This window comes from Neophocaena asiaeorientalis, unplaced genomic scaffold (assembly GCF_003031525.2).
Source record: "Neophocaena asiaeorientalis asiaeorientalis breed wild unplaced genomic scaffold, Neophocaena_asiaeorientalis_V1.1 scaffold429, whole genome shotgun sequence".
Lineage (NCBI taxonomy): Eukaryota > Metazoa > Chordata > Mammalia > Artiodactyla > Phocoenidae > Neophocaena > Neophocaena asiaeorientalis.
In genome coordinates, this window is record NW_020173550.1 from 2,828,674 (window position 1) to 2,843,994 (window position 15,321).

The window sequence follows — 15,321 nt, forward strand, 5'->3', positions numbered from 1 at the left end:
CTCCGCCCTCCTCCCAACCCTCAGCGCAGCCTCTGCTCGATGCAGGTGTCACCTCCGGAGGGTGGGGGGGGCGGCGTGCAGCTCTGGGCTCTGCTGCCCAGGAGAGGGGCTGCCGCGGGGTCTGGGAAGGACTTGGGGTGGCTCCTCCCCGCCTCTCTTTTTAGTTACGGCACAACGATATTTTATTGAAAACTTTTTACTTGGAAAAATAAAATCCCAAATAATGAGGTGAGACATAAACCCACTGTTGTTGCTCTGAGGCCTGTGACTCGGTCTGTGACATTTTGTGGGGTAGGCTGTTGACACGCGTCGAGTCCCAGCTTCCTAGGGAAGCTGCAAGACTTGGGGCTCTGCCCTGCAGTTGACCCAAAGTCTAGAAGTGGCCAGAGCCGGCCGCTGTCTTGCCGAGAGGCTGGGGTGAGGGGCCTGTTGCGGCTGGGAGACCGTGGCTTTCACATTGCCCAGGGCAGTGTCGAGGCCTCTCCCAGAACAGGCGAGTCTGAGGTGAAAAGGCAGCAAGGGTGGGTGACTCCCCAGGGTGGCCCTTTTGGAGGTAGACGTGATCCCAACCGTGTGAGCCAGGCTAAGACTTCAAGGGAGCAGACAAGAGCCCAGGCTCTGGCCCTAGGCCAGGATGTACTTTGGACGGTTCTTTAGGGACTAAAAGACAGTCTACACTGCTTACCTGTCGGTGGGTTCTTGCTACGAGTGGGGAGGTGAGAGCCTGCTCGGGGCTCCTGGTTCCAGGCTCATTCCCAAGGGCTGGGGTGGTGCAGCGGGAGCTGCCGGTATCCCCATCCTTCTCCCAGGCAAGGGCCCTTTGCTCCCTGATGCCCGAGCCTGAGCTCGTGAAGCGTAAGCTAGAGAGGCCGACTCGTGTTTCAGAGACTTCCGAGGGCCGGGCTCAGTCATCGGCCACGATGGAGAGGGCTCTGAGCTCGCTCAGTCTGGCCTCGTTCTCCCGCTCCCGCTGCTCATCAGGACGGCCGGGCTGGGCAAGCTGCTGGGTCAGGTCTCCGAAAATCTTGTGCATTTCCGAGTAGTACACGACCTGGGGTGGGAACGGGAGGAGGTGGGCGGTGGGGGGGCTCCAGGGTACCAGCCGCCCCCCCCCCCCGGGGCACGGCGGGTGGGCGGGCGGAGGGCCGGAGCCTGTGGGAAGCGGAGCGCAGGTCTCGACTCCACTCTCCCTCCACCACCGCCCCTCCCCTTGAGCTGCGTGGCAACCACAGCCCCGGGTCCTTCAGGAACATTCACTGCCCACTGCCTGGGTGGCAGAGGGAGCGACGGGTCCTTGGTGAGGCGGGGGTGGGGGTGGTGGGGGTGGTGGTGCTCTGCCCGGATCCGAGCTCTCCAGGCAGCTGAGGGGGAAGGGCTGGGGGGTGTGGGTGGGTCCTCGGCGGGTCCTGGGGGCGCCAGTGAGTCAGGCCCTGTGACCAGGGGCTAACTGCTTTACAGAAGCTAGGAGAAGCTCTCATCCATGGGAGAGGGCACAGCAGCTCCCAAAGCCCTGGGCCAGCCTTAGAAGTAAAGGTGAGAGAGGGGACACGGTTCTAGCCTCCGTCCCTTCCCAGCTCATCCCACGGCCAATCACTGCCTTAGCTGCAGAGCCAGGAAAGCAGGGCCCAGAGGCCAGGCTCACTTCTGCATTTCCCTCTGCACAGGCACCAGAGGCGGGATGGGAGAGGCGCACAGGAACCAGGCGGGGGCAGGCCGAGGAATGGGGGGACCCATGGGCAGCCCTAGATGGCTGAGAGCTGAGCAGGCCCAGGGGAGGAGGGCAGGGACCATTTCTGCCTCAGTCTCCACCTCACGACCAGATGAAGTCACGTACTTTCAAGAAAGTGTGCCACACCACTCAAACACCCCTACGTGTTACCACCTCCAGCCCCGAGTTGTCTCTGGGCAGAAGGAACTCTCCTTCTCTAGCAACCTGGAGTGCCATTACTGGCCAGGCCAGGCCATGTCTTCCACACTCGCACAGCTGGGCCGAGGGGGAGCTAAATCAAGGTCTCCAAACAGGGTTGTCACCTGAGGGGACAGGGCCCGGGCTAGTGCTGGAGCGGGGAGCGGGATGCCCCCCCACCCCCACCCCAGCTCCCTGCCCTGAGCCGCACTGCGCAGGCTGAGTCACTAGGAATGCTCACTTCTCCAGTGACTAATGGCAGCAGCAGCCGCGGGAGGGGGAGGCTGGCGCTGACGAGGCAGTAAACATCCCTCCGCCACCCTGCTGCCTGGTTACATACAGGGTATCCCTGGCTCCCAACCTGGGCAGCCTGGAGCTGTCTCCTGTGAGCAACAGGGTGGAGGGGGCAGGGCAGGTGACTGCGGGTCCGGGAGCAGCGGCACAGGACAGGGGAGTCACAGGTCTCCTGAAACACACCGTCCCCGGCCCAGGGCGAAGCTGCTGAAAGGAAGCCCGCACCTCCAGGGGCTGTGCTCTGGGGCAAGCGTGGGAACCTTCCACGTCCCTATGCACGTAGCTCTCTGCCTCATTTTCCCTGAGCCCCTAAGGACACGGTCACTAGCAAGTCCCGGATCCAACATTAATCCTGCTCAGGGGTCCTGATCCCAAGTGTCCGGATCCCATGATTCCCATGGGGTTTGGTGTTCTCTGAAGACACAGGCTGGGAGGCAGGAACCAGGCTTTTCCTGGGTATCCGTGATTGTGGACTGTGTAAGAACGAGAGTGCCCACTGGAGGGCGCCAGACACTCAGGCCCAGCGCCGAGGCGGGCTGGAGGCAGACGGGGACATGTTGAGCCTTCAGCTTTGTCACCTGGTGGGGAAGGTGGCAGAGTGCTGAGCGCCTGCAGTCACCTGGCGGGCGGGAGGCGGGGGGTGTTTCCCACGTGGAGAAGACCTCTTGGTTTTGGCACCTCAACCTTTTCTCTTTTACAGATGGGGAGAATACTCCCTGCTAAGAGCTTGAAGGACGTGGGGGAGGGGGAAGGAGGGCAGGAGCCACACTTTGTCTTTACACCCCTGAGTAGCAGGAGGCATGGGGTCTCGGGCCCGATGCTACCATGGTGCACGTCCACCCGCGCCCAACCCGAGCGGGCCTGCCTTTCCGCTGGAAGATGCACCACGGCCTGGCGCCCAGGTGGGGCCCCTGCGCATGGCTCTCGCCGGGGTTTAGGGACCCCTCCAAGGGTTGCTAAAAGTCAAGACACCCCCTAGTCTTCCACCAAAAGAGAAGGACTAACTAGGGAGGGGAGGGGGTGCAGGGTCCTCGGAAAAAGGCCTTCACCTGTGGCCCCTGTCCCTGACCTGGGCCCACCAGGCAAGCGACCTGCCCATCAGGGTGAGGCGCTGGAGGTGCGGCCTGGTTTCCTCTTGCTGCTCGTGGAGAGAGAGAACTTCAGCGAAGAACTCTTGGACGACAAGGGACCTCGTGCGAAAGTTGGGATTAACCAAAGAGCAACGGAGAGACCGAAACGGGAATTCCAGCCAACAACCGGGGGCGCCCTGCATTCCTCCCTTGGGGGCAGGGCTGGGGGCAGAGAGTGGCTGAGCCCCGCTTCCGGTGTGGGGAGCAGGGCGGGGCTGGCATGAGATGGGTCTCCAAAGCCCGCGACTGCCTCCTGAGGGAAGAAGTGTTGGGCCATCATGCGGGGTGGCAGCGGCCTCACCTGTGCTCGGATCAGGGACTCAAAGCTGGGCTGGAAGTAGTCCAGTCGGCTGTTGTAGAACCGCGGCATCTCATCCAGGAGCTGCTTGTTCTTGGCCTCAAAGTCATCCCGCACGGGCCGAAGCTCTTCTCGGGCCTGAGGAGCAAGACCCTGGGTGGCACAGCTCTTGCTGGCTCATCCAGCTTCCTGAGTGGGGCACGGGGGGTGGTGGAGGTGCTGTGTGTGTGTGTATGGTGGTGGTGGGGGGAGTCAGGACATCTGGTGTCTTGGTCCCTGGGTGAAGGAGGAACTTGGCCTCCTGTCCCTGGGTGAAGGAGGAACCACGTGGCCCCCTGTCCAGCCCCAGCCCCTTCTCCCCGGTACCTGGTGGAGTTTGGCCAGCACCGGCCCTGTCTTCTCCTTCTCCTCGTACTTCTCCACCTTGGCCTGCAACCTCCTGTAGTCCTGCAAGGCCTGCTCCCGCCGTTTCACCGCCATGTTGAGGCTCGGGAAGACACTGCCAAACCTGCCGGACACAGTGGGTTGGAGACGGGCCTGTTCTTGGAGCTGCAGGCTGGCAGCTCATCGCTCATTCAAAAATATGTATCGAGCACCTACCAAGCGCCAGACTCTGTTCTAGGTCTTGGGGATCTTGCTGTGAATGAGATAGATGGGGCCCTGGCCTTGGTGGGGCACAGGCTGAGAATGTCGCCTTGGGGTAAGGCCAGGGCAAGGAAGACGGGGTAAGGGCCACTCCACCGACCTGGGTAAGACTCAGCAGGTCATGAATGCATGGTGCCACTGATGCTGCCACTGCCCTTTAGCCCCCACCCCACATTTCAGAGACCTGTGCTACAGCATGGAGGAGCTGAAGACTCCTTGGAGTCTTTTCTTTTTTTTTGACCTGGTACAAAAAGATTCAGGTTCTATTAATTAGCATCAGGCATCTCAGAAGAAACAAAAGACAGATGAGCTAGCAGAGCCAGGAGAGCTCTCTGGACAATCACGAAGGAACAGGGGTGGACAGAGCTCAGGAAGCCACCTGAGCAGATGGAGGCAGCACCCCTTGGGAGTGGGCCCGGACCCAGGGGTGCTCTGGGAGCTAGGCCAAGGGCAGCTGCTCTGAGGGCTGCTATCAGAAAAGCTGGGAGATCAAGCTTCTGTCCAACATCTTCCATCAAAGAAGTGAAAAAACTGAGACCAGGGAGATGACATGACTTGTCCAAGGTCACAATTAGGTAGTGACGGTCCAGCAGATAACTCAAGTGTCCCAGCTCTCCCTCTGGCACCTCCCTACCACCTCACGCTGCCAACAGCAGGTGACAGACCTGCAACCGAAATCTACTCCCTTATTACGCAGCCGTTAACAACCAGTGAAATGATGCCATCTGCAGCAAGATGGATGGACCTAGAGATTATGACACTAAGCGAAGTAAGCCAGACAGAGAAAGACAAGTATATGATATCGCTTATATGTAGAATCTAGAATATGACACAAATGAACTTATTTACAAAACAGAAACAGACTCACAGACATAGAAAACAAACTTGCGGTCACCAAAGGGGAAAGGAGCGGGGGAGGGATAAATGATAAATTAGGAGTTTGGGATTAACAGATACACACTGCTATATATAAAACAGATGAACAACAAGGTCCTACTATAGAGCACAGGGAACGATATTCAGTATATAATCATCTATAACAGAAAAGAATCTGAAAAATACATATATATCCACACATACACATATACATATGCACGTAGACACGCCTGTATATATACATTATATGCACATGTATATCTACAACTATATATGAGAAACGGAATCACTTTGCTGTACACCCGAAACTAAGACAACCTTGTAAATCGACTCTACTCCTATTAAATGACGACAAGCTACTCCCAGCCTTTTCTACCAACTCTGCCGGAAAAACAGGAATCCTCATGTTCTACTGTTGAAACGGCCAAACTGTCAAACCAAAGGTTTGAGGAAAACGACTGCAGGAGCTCTTCCTGCCCCACCAGGACTACAAGAACCACAGGGCAGTGCTAGGGTAGCTGTTCAGCAAGAGCAGCAGCAGAGGCTCTGGCATTTTTGGCACCGTGGGCATAATCTTTGTGACTAGGATCCTCTTTGACCGGGAAGGGCAACACAGTCTTGGGGTGGACCCAGGGCAGGACCGCATTCCAGGCAGGAATGCTGCATTCTCCTTGACTAACGAGTGTGGGAGGAGGCCAGGCCAGCCTGCAAGCAGGTTTTCTGGAACTGGAGAGGAGATGGGGCAGCTTCCTTGAACACAAAGCCTGAGGGGCTGGAGCGTCTACCTCGCAGCTGGGAGCCCGAGTGGCCGGTGGAGCCCCGGCCTCAAGCCGAGGTGACGGCGCAGTGGCTATTCGGGGGGGGTTGCGAAGCACACAGAGGGAGACCCGGGACCAGAAGCAGAGTCAGTTCTTCCCAGAGCAACTCAGAGAAGATGAAAGATGGGGCAGGAAAAAGCCTCGACAAATCAAGAGTCCACGTGACATAAGAGTAATGGATACCTCTGCCAGAGAACAGAGGACAGACACTTGACGGACGCATAATGCCCCAAACAAAGCTATAGGCCCAGGCAGCAGTCTGATGAAACAGATAGAAAGGCCACTAACGCGGATTCTTCTCACTCTCTGGGTGTCTGTAATGGGCTCACCACGTAGCTGGAGATGCTAACGTGGGCCAGACCACCCACGCTTTTCCGAATCCTCTCCGAATCCTCAGTCGCAGGCCCCTATACACTGCAATCAAATCAACACCTGAATGACTGCTCTGCTGGGCAGAAGACGCAGGCCTACTTGGTGCTCTGCAAACTGGACCAGCCACGTCCAGGACACAAGGTCCCCCTGGGGTAGGGCTGAACACGCCTGGGACGGCTGAGACCCTCTGGGGGAGCTCGACTCACTTCACTGCTTTTGCCTCAGGCAGCGCTACGACGGGGTCTCGGATGCCAGGTGAGCCCCTCTCCCTCGCCGGCGGAGAGGCACGTGGCTCAGGGGAGCGGGGGCACCTGGGCCTGGGAAGCCGCCACGCCCCCTCCCCCTGCACCCCACGTCCTCGGGGAGGACGGCGGCACGAGTAAGGAAGGAATGTGCAGCACGGGCGTCATCCGCGGGTGGTCAAGCAGCTCTCGATACTCTGACCCCGGCAGCACTTGGACCAGTGCTCACAACCCTCTTCCCCCCAGAAAGTCCACTGGGCTTTATCTCCAGGGCCAGGGTCGGACACAACGGCAGGGCTGACTACAACATGCTGGGACTGGGCTGGCCTACAGAGGATGTAGAAATCCAGCCTCAGGGCAGGTCCTGAGCCGAGGGGGAGAAGGCGTGGATCCAGGGCTGACTGATTTCCAGGCAACCTCAGGGGATGGGTGCGTCCATAGGACACTACCTTCAGCCTTCCGGAAGCAAGGCCACGTATCCTCTGGGGGGAGGAAGCGGCTGCTCTGTGAGGCCCGAGGGAAACTTTGGTCAGCACGCTGACTTCCACCTCCCACGGCAGACAGCACCCTTAGCTGAACCCAGAGGCCGCGGAGGGCTCAGCTTGATGTCCGCCGCTGCCGAGGGACGCGACTCCTTGGGCCCTGGGCCTCGGACCGCCTGGGTAGGTGCCACGCCCTTCTCACAGTAAAGCAGGGAAGCTAAGGTCAGGCAGGGGAGATCAGACAGTGTAATCGGAGGTAGCTGACCAAAGGGGGGGGTGGGGACCGAACTTTAATCCCTGGCTCAGGTCACTGCCCCACTGAGGCCACACCGCCTCGTTTTCCGCTTAGAAGTAACAGGAAGAACTCTGCCAGCTCCACGTGCCGGGGGGTATAAACACCAGGGTGCTGTTCGGGGAAAGGGGCTCCTGGCAGCAGACACCCCTCCTCGTGTGGGGTGTTTAGTGCTGCCCCTACCTTCTCGTCAGGGCAGGGAAGCTGCAGGGAGGCAAGGACAAGCATAGGCTGGTCCCCAGAGCCCGGGCCCCTTCCAGACATGTCCCTGGGACCTGACAGGGTACCTGCTGACTTGACCTGAGAAGGATGGGGTGATCCAGCTCTCCCTGGGGCACCAAGTCTGCACTTTTATGGGGCTGCCACGAAGGAGCAAGGCTGCGGGCCCAGAACCTCTCTGCTCAGTGCCCGGCGTCCCCCTGATAATTAGTGGTGAGGGGCACATGGGAGTCCCTGGGCTAGGACCCCAGGAAGGACTCTGCCCTCCACATACAGCACCACTCCAGCCCACGATACCTCCCTCTCCGCTCAGGGGAGTGCCCGGCTCTGCCATTTTGAGAGTTCAGCTCCGTTCCTGCTTCCGCAGAAGGGGAAGAGACTTGGAGGAACAGGCCTGTCCTGTCCAGGGCTCTCCCCACTCCACTGCACTGCCCCGCCTCGGCAGTTATCATTCTGGTCCGTTTCTCGGGGGATGCCGCATGGCTTCTGCGCTACATTCTAAGCTCCTAAAGTTTGAATCGCAGAGAAGGGAGGACAGGGCTGGGCCTACCCCAGGCGCTCCTGAAGCTCTGCCCATTTCTTGCCTGGCCTAAGGTGGGGCAGCAAATGGCTCCTCAGGGTAAGCTGGGGTGAAGAGGCATCAAGAGGCAGAGGGAAAGGGGGAGGGAGGGAGGCTGGCTGGGAGGTGGGGCATGCCTGCCATTCCTCAATCTGTGCCCACACAGCCGGGATCTTCCACCCACCAGGAAAGGGAAATTGAAAGCATCCCCATCCCACCCTGTGAACACGGCCTGGAGACTGGGGGATTAGAGGCCGAGCCCCCTGGGGGGAGGCCGGGGGCGGCGGGGTGGCCATGTGGCGATGTTCCTCATCAGAGGACAGGAAAGCTGCAGCTTCCTGTTTCCGGTGCTGGGGTCCCTGGGAGCTTCTCTCCTGGCAAGAGGCGGCAACAGGCAGTGCCGGGTTTATGTGGTTGGGGGAGATCGCATGTCGGCCACGGGATACAAAGAAGCCAGCTGGGCGGGCAGGCAGGCAGGCCTGGGGGGCTTGGGCAGAGGTCAGCGGATCTGCTGTGGAGATGGTGGCCACCCCCTCGGCCACTCACCCACCTTCCTGGCAGGTGGTGCGCGGCTGGAGTGGTGGGAAGCAGCCGCGATTTCTCTCCATTTGGCTCCAGAAGCCAGGCATCAGATTTCAGGCCCGCCTCGGCGGCGGTGAAATCAAGGCGGAAGTCAGTCCCCAGTTCTCTGGGCCGGTGTCCCCTGCCTAGCTCTGCCAGCCATGGGTGTGCACGGCAGCCTCCGTGGCAGCCCCTGGGACCCCCGTGGGCACGGTCAGCTCGGCCAGGGGTCCTTCCCACCCAGTTCTGAACCCTCAGGCCTGGAAACGGGGTCACAGAGCTACAAGCAGCGGAGCTCTTTCCGACGCTCCCTCCTGAGCTACTGGCCTGCCCAGCACCCTGCTCCTCACATGACCCTGCGACCTGGGGCCGAGCAGGGGCTGGGGACAGGGGCCCGGGGCAGGAGCGGGGAGGAATCCCTGAGGGCCAGGTTCTGCCTGCCCTCCACGGCTAAGCCTCCAGACAGCCCAGCTTAGAAAGAGCTTTGCCTAACCCCACCCCTTGGACCTGAACAGGGAACAAGAGCTCAACAACCTGAACGCCAGGGGTCAGAGGATCAAAACCTGCTCTCTCCATCACCCTCCGGGCCCTGACCCAGGCCTCATGGTAATTAGCACAGCCTCATTACCCAGGCCCTGGTGAGGCACCTGCCAGGGACCACCACAGAAGAGGTAATAAAGTGCAGCTGCTGGGCTGGAGCGGGAGCCTCTCTAGGCCGGAGCCGAGCTGGGAGAGGCCAGGGAGGAAGATGAAGTGATTTGGGAGCTTCAAGGCAACGTTCCTGCCTGTCTCCCGCCCAGCGCCGCCCCCCTAGGGGACCCGGGGAATAGGCCTGTCTGATCACTGACCAGAGCCTGCTGGACAGAAGATGAGTCTCACAGAAGAATTTCTGACCCTGGCAGGTCATGAATCGGGGGACCTTCCCAGGCGGGACCCCACTGCAGCACCCTTTCCCGTGTGCAGCCACCCCCCCCCACCCCCCCCAACGCTTCAAAAGCCACGTGCGGCAGGCAGCTGCTTCTCCCAACCCGGCTGAGCGAGATGAAAGGCCTCACTCATCTCCGTGGAGGCCCGGCCAAGATCTCTGCTAGCTTAACTCCACAAGCTCTGGTCCCACTGGTTCTCGGTCAGGAACAAAGGGACAATGGCAGAATGACCACAGGAGCGCCGGCCGGCCACTGTGGAGGATCAGACAGGCCCTGCCACCACTGAGCGTGCCTGGCCAGGCAGGTGCTCTGGAGCTACCGGGAGTGTCAACCCCAGGGCCACAGAACAGGGAGCTGGTGTCCCCTGGAGGTTCCTGTCCACCCCGTGTGAGTCTGGGGACAGGCTGCCAGAAACGATATTCGGTCCCCAAGTGGCTGGTTGACCTGCCTTTCCAGTAACTGCCCTCAGGCCTGTGGTCCCCCCGATGACCTTTACTCACTTTTTTAAGGGTTCAATCACAGTCTTTTGTATCTGGTTCACCTGTCAAAAGAAAAACCCGATGGCGTCAAAATTGGGGGGAAGCCAGGGCTTCCCTGGTGGTGCAGGGGTTAAGAATCTGCCCACCAATGCAGGGGACACGGGTTTGAGCCCTGGCCCAGGAAGATCCCACATGCCGCGGAGCAACTAAGCCCATGCGCCACAACTACTGAGCCTGTGCTCTAGAGCTTGCAAGCCACAACTACTGAGCTCGCATGCCACAACGACTGAGGCCCACGTGTCTAGAGCCCGTGCTCCACAACAAGAGAAGCCACTGCAATGAGAAGCCCGCGCACCGCAACGAAGAGTGGCCCCCCGCTCTCCACAACTAGAGAAAGTCCGTGCACAGCAACGAAGACCCGACGCAGCCAAAATTAAAAAAAACAAACAAACAAAAAATACTGGGGGGAAGCCAGACTCTTCCCAAAAGGGGGAGCCTCCAAGTTCCTGAGAAGAGAAAGAAAGCAGGACAGGGGTACCCCGAGAGCCCCAGGCAGGGAGACACCCCTAACTGCCGCTGGAGTGAGGCAGAGATGACAACCGGGGACCCTGAAGGGTGACAAGGCGCACCGGCCTTGTCCCGGGTCAGTTCTCATTCTGTGAAGCCGACGATGGCCTTGCTCAGTGAGGAGGCTGGGCGGGCAAGTCTGAGGGGCTACAGGAGTGGGTGGGCAGAGCCGGCCTGAGTCTCCCTCGTGGCCCCATGTGAGTGATGTGAGCTAGTGGGAGCTACGGGAAGCAGCCGGTGCGGGGGCAGGGTGGCCAGGGGAGAGCTCACAGGGCTGGGACACTCAGGTGTCCAGAGAGGAGACCAAGCCCCGATAAGGACTCCATGCAGCACTCCACCCAGAAAGAAGCCTCGAGGAGGGGGAGACCAAGACCCCAGTCACCTTTTCCTGGTTGAAGGCATCCATCCGCTTCATGGCCGTGTCCAGGGCTGTCACCATGTTCAGAAAGTCCTGGTCTTGCTCGCAGAGGGGATTGGAGAGCAAGTCCAAGGATATCTTCACAGCGGACTTGGACATGGCTGTAAGAAGTCAAAGCTCAGTGAACCAATGACAGGGCATGCTTCAAGGTCTTGTCCTCAGGACTCCCTGTCATCCTTGGGGCCAGAGGCCTGCATCCGGACGACCTCCATCCATGGCCACAGGCCATAAACTACACAGTACCCCAGAGGCACAAGACACCAGTCCTTATGGTGTAATGTGCATTCCTGATACTGCTCTGGGTAATTCTTTTGAGCAGATTTACCTGTTGCAATGACTTACTTTCCAAACTCTGGATTATAACAGAATCATTTGGGCGGGAAGCTGTAAGAAATACGTATTTCTAGCTCCAAAGATTTATTTCAGTAAGCCTGGAATCCAGGAATATGCATTAAAAAAAAAAAAATCTCCAGGCGGTTTGGATGTGAAGCTTGGTTTGGGGCTCCCTCACAGAAAGAGTAGCATGGTATCTACACCAGAGAGGCAAACCTACTGTACAGGTAGAGATAAGATTTTAGGCTTTCAATAACTCAACTTTGCCATAGATGACACCCAAAGAATGGGTGTGTTCCAATAAAACTTTATTGACAAAACTAGGCCGGATTTGGTATGGTGAGGCAACCTGTTGGCAGCTTTGGAGTTCTTGGTCCCGTGAGAGTTTTCAGGCCTCCATTACCAGCAAACGAAATCCTAGAGGGGCAGGAAAGGCTGGAGAAGGGCCTTACTTGCCCCACAGTGTCTGTACCAGTTCCAGGGGCTCATGGGAAAACGTGTTTTTGATCTATTTCTTATTTTATGTCATTAAATTTAAGATGCTATTAACTGTAAGACACACCATTATTGCATAAACCGTGAAGAAAAAAAAAATGCTGCCAATGAAACCAGAGCACACTACTGTTATACACCTTGATTTCTCTTGAATCTGGGGGTGTGCTGCAGTCCCCTAGCAAAAGGGCAAAATATGAGAGAAGACTAGAAATGTGAACTTCCCAGAGATGTTGAAGCAACGGAGGCAAAAACCCTCTTAAGAAAAAGTAAAGTGACTTTGTAGGCTTAGGGGCAAACTCACGTGTCATTTGGGTTATGAAACGGTCACAGACTGCGTAATTAAAAGATAGAAAACAAGGACAAAACTGGAAATGTTTTTGAAAAATTTCTTCCCCTAATTTTTTTTAATAGTTGAGGGAAAACCCCCCAAAAGTCAGGGGTTGGGAGGGAAGACTTTCTTCCCAATTTTCCTTTTCTTTCCTAACGCCTCCACATCTTCAAGTTGATGTCTCTTTGCTAGAACCATCTGAAGTCAATGAACGGCGAGAGTCTGCGGGGTGGCCCTTTGTCTGGGAGCCCCGCCCCGAGGCATCACCGGCCTGTGTGAACACAGCAGGGTGCCGTGGCCTCCACTGTCCTCTGGAGCAGCTCACATCCCTTGTTCTACCTCTACAGGGACAGGGGAGGAGCATGGTCAGCCCAGCACAAACCGGGAGGCTGGCGGGCTTCGTACCTTAGGGAGCCCAGGAGTCCTGGACCGCACGTGCGTCTCTAGAGCCCTGACACAACCTGGGAGCGCAGGGGTCGACGAGGACCTGGCAGGGTCTGGTCACGCCTGCTTGGTCTTATTTTGGACCCACAGCTTTGGATGTGAGATCCTGTCCAGGCAGCAGCTCAGGAGTTTCCAAGACCAGGAAAGGTGTAATTTGATTCCTCCCGACCGTGTGGAGCAGTGGTTCTCAAAGTGGGGTCCCTAAGCCTCACCCAGACCTGATGAATCAGAGAGTCTCGGGGTGGGCCGGGCGACCCACACTGCAGCAGGCCCTCACTGACTCCGATGCCCCAGCCAACAGTGTGTGAGGCTCTCTGGCCTGGACTGGGGGATGCAGGCTTTGGGGTGGGTGAGGGCACCACTGTTTCAGGAGGGCTTCTGCTGCCCAGACTCCACGTCTGACTCGGGCCAGAAGCAGCCAGAAATCCTAGGTGCCAGGGGTCACCCATTTGTCCTGATTTCTTTGTTAAAAACCTACACTCTCTACAGCTAGACTCCAGTTCATAGATCCCTGACGTTCTGTCCTTTCCGTTCACGCTCTGAGATTGCAGCTGTGTGGAAAAGCAGGAAGGAAAAGAAGCACAGGCCACAGCATTTCTCTACTAGAAAGACAGCGGGAGCCACAACGAAAGATGGAATCCAGGCAACTCAGAGCTAACTACATTCAAATAACGGACAGACTGAAAATCAGACCCGTGGCTTGCTACACACACAGTCTGGAGACGCCGGGGTCAGAAGCAGGGGCGGTCATGGCCAGACACCCCCCTCGCCCCCCCATCCTCTGGAGGAGCACTGGCCGGAGGCTCTGGGGCGCAGACCACGGGAGCTGCCCTCCACCCGCCAGTGGTGGCTGCTGCCGCCCCAGGGAAAGCAGGGAGTGGTGATCTGCTAAGTGAAGGGTGACCTCAAGCCACTTCTCAGGGACATCTGCGGGGCGCCTACTAAGGGCACTTCCTTCTAAGCCAGCCCCAAAGGGACTGAGTGAGGAGGGTGTCCACCTCTGCCCCTCCCCCGTCCAGGCAGGGCAAGGGGGACGGGCCGCCTACCCAGGTCGGCGTCCGTGCTCTTCTTCATGTCCTTCTGCAGCCGCTTGGTCTGCTCCTCCAGCCTGCAAGGCAGGGGCACGGGCCTGGGGACCTGGCATCACCCACCTGCTTCTGCCCCCGTTCTGCCCATCCCCCTGAGCCGAGCCCCAAGCGACACTCAGGTCGCCTGCCAGGAGAAGGGAGGGCCTGCTCTGCGCGGATGTCCCCACTGACTGAAGGGCCACCGCGGGCTTGGCGCGAGGCGCCCAAAGGCTACGAGTCGACGACTGTCACAGAGCCACCACCCAGGGGGGAGAATTTCTGGCAGGTGGTGAACTGAGCTGCCCTTGGCTCCCAGGGTGAGTGGACGAGGCAGCCCAGGCAGAAGGCTCTCTTCCTTCTCGGAGCAGCCCCCTCCCTGCCCTCCCTCCTGGGGGTTGACACTCACTGCTGGAGTTTTCCATACTCCCTTTCAAAGTCTCTTTCCACCTGTAAGGGAAGCGACAACTCAATCACTGGAGGAATGACAGCAGGCTGGAGAAAATCTGTCACCTACGAAACTCCCTCCACGCCCTCCCCGCACCCGCTTCTGCAGAAAACACCACCATCCAGTCCACACAAGCACCAGCACACCGTTCATGACAGAAGCCCTGTGTTCCCAAATTAATTAAGTGTGTGACTTAGGTCACAGGACGCCCCTCCCAGACGGGCCAGCCAGGCAGGTACCAGCGGATCCCGGCTGGCTCTGTTCCCACCTCAGGGCGCGAGGCTGGGCTGTGCTCCCTCCCCTCCCCTGCGGGGTCTGGGTAAGGGGCTCAGAGTGTGATGGAAACTCATCATCAGGGAAGAGGCAGGGCGCTGAGGAAAGCGGGCGGGTTGGAGTCCCGTCCTGTCCCTGCCGCTCAGCAGCTCTGGGGCGGGAACGGCTCCCCTCCCCTCCCGGTCCTGGTTTCCTCACAGGTCCAGAACCTGCTGCGTTCAGGGTGGATCAAGAAAGACCAGGTATCCCCGCTCTGTGCGCTGGGATGCAGCCATCACAGATATGATTATCGACTCAGGCAAGGCTCTCTAAATTCTGGATGAGTCATCAGATTTCCCTGATATTTAGACCGAGTGGGTATGTGCCCTGACCCCAGTTCTTCGGCCTACAGGGCAGGTGAAGCCAGGAAAGTCACTTGCACTTCTACAGCCTGAATCTCCCCATCTGTAAAGTGGGGCCCAGGCAACGGCCGCAGGAGAGTGGTCTGCGGAGTCCTGACGTCTGAGGGCCGATAGGAGGACGGAGCCCCCGCCTCTGCTTTGTCTTCTTCCAAGGAGGCCGAACAGCTCCCTGCACGCCTTGTCGAGGCACCACACGCTCCCGTGACCGGCTTCTCCTCCATCACTCACCTGGCAGGCAGGTGCGCTGACAGCCCTCACCGCACTGAGGTCACCGGGACAGAGAGGGAGTCACCTGAGCAAGGTCACACCACTAGTAAGCGGCAGGCCTGGGGTCTGAACACGGGCCAGGCAGCCTGGCTCCCAGGCCTGCGCCCTCTATTGTCATTCTACCTAAGGGGGAAAAGCTCTGGCTGATGAACTAAAGCCATGACCTAGGAGAGCACCTTCCTGG

The 15,321-nt window shown here is 58.6% G+C and overlaps 1 protein-coding gene across 3 annotated transcripts in view; it reads right to left on the reverse strand.

Moving 5' to 3' along the window:
- Positions 1 to 180: 180 nt before the first annotated feature.
- Positions 181 to 15,321, reverse strand: part of BIN3 (bridging integrator 3) — a 44,045-nt gene continuing 28,904 nt past the window's right edge. For 2 of the 3 annotated variants that reach the window (XM_024747662.1, XM_024747663.1), the window contains exons 3-9: positions 14,158 to 14,198; positions 13,731 to 13,792; positions 11,049 to 11,185; positions 10,121 to 10,161; positions 3,995 to 4,136; positions 3,632 to 3,766; positions 181 to 1,051 (exon numbers count right to left, since the gene is read on the reverse strand). In XM_024747662.1, coding sequence (XP_024603430.1) covers positions 905 to 1,051; positions 3,632 to 3,766; positions 3,995 to 4,136; positions 10,121 to 10,161; positions 11,049 to 11,185; positions 13,731 to 13,792; positions 14,158 to 14,198 — 705 coding nt within the window. In that variant the 3' untranslated portion in view covers positions 181 to 904. The remainder of the gene's footprint in view (positions 1,052 to 3,631; positions 3,767 to 3,994; positions 4,137 to 10,120; positions 10,162 to 11,048; positions 11,186 to 13,730; positions 13,793 to 14,157; positions 14,199 to 15,321) is intronic. The other variant, XR_003003578.1, reaches the window with a different exon arrangement.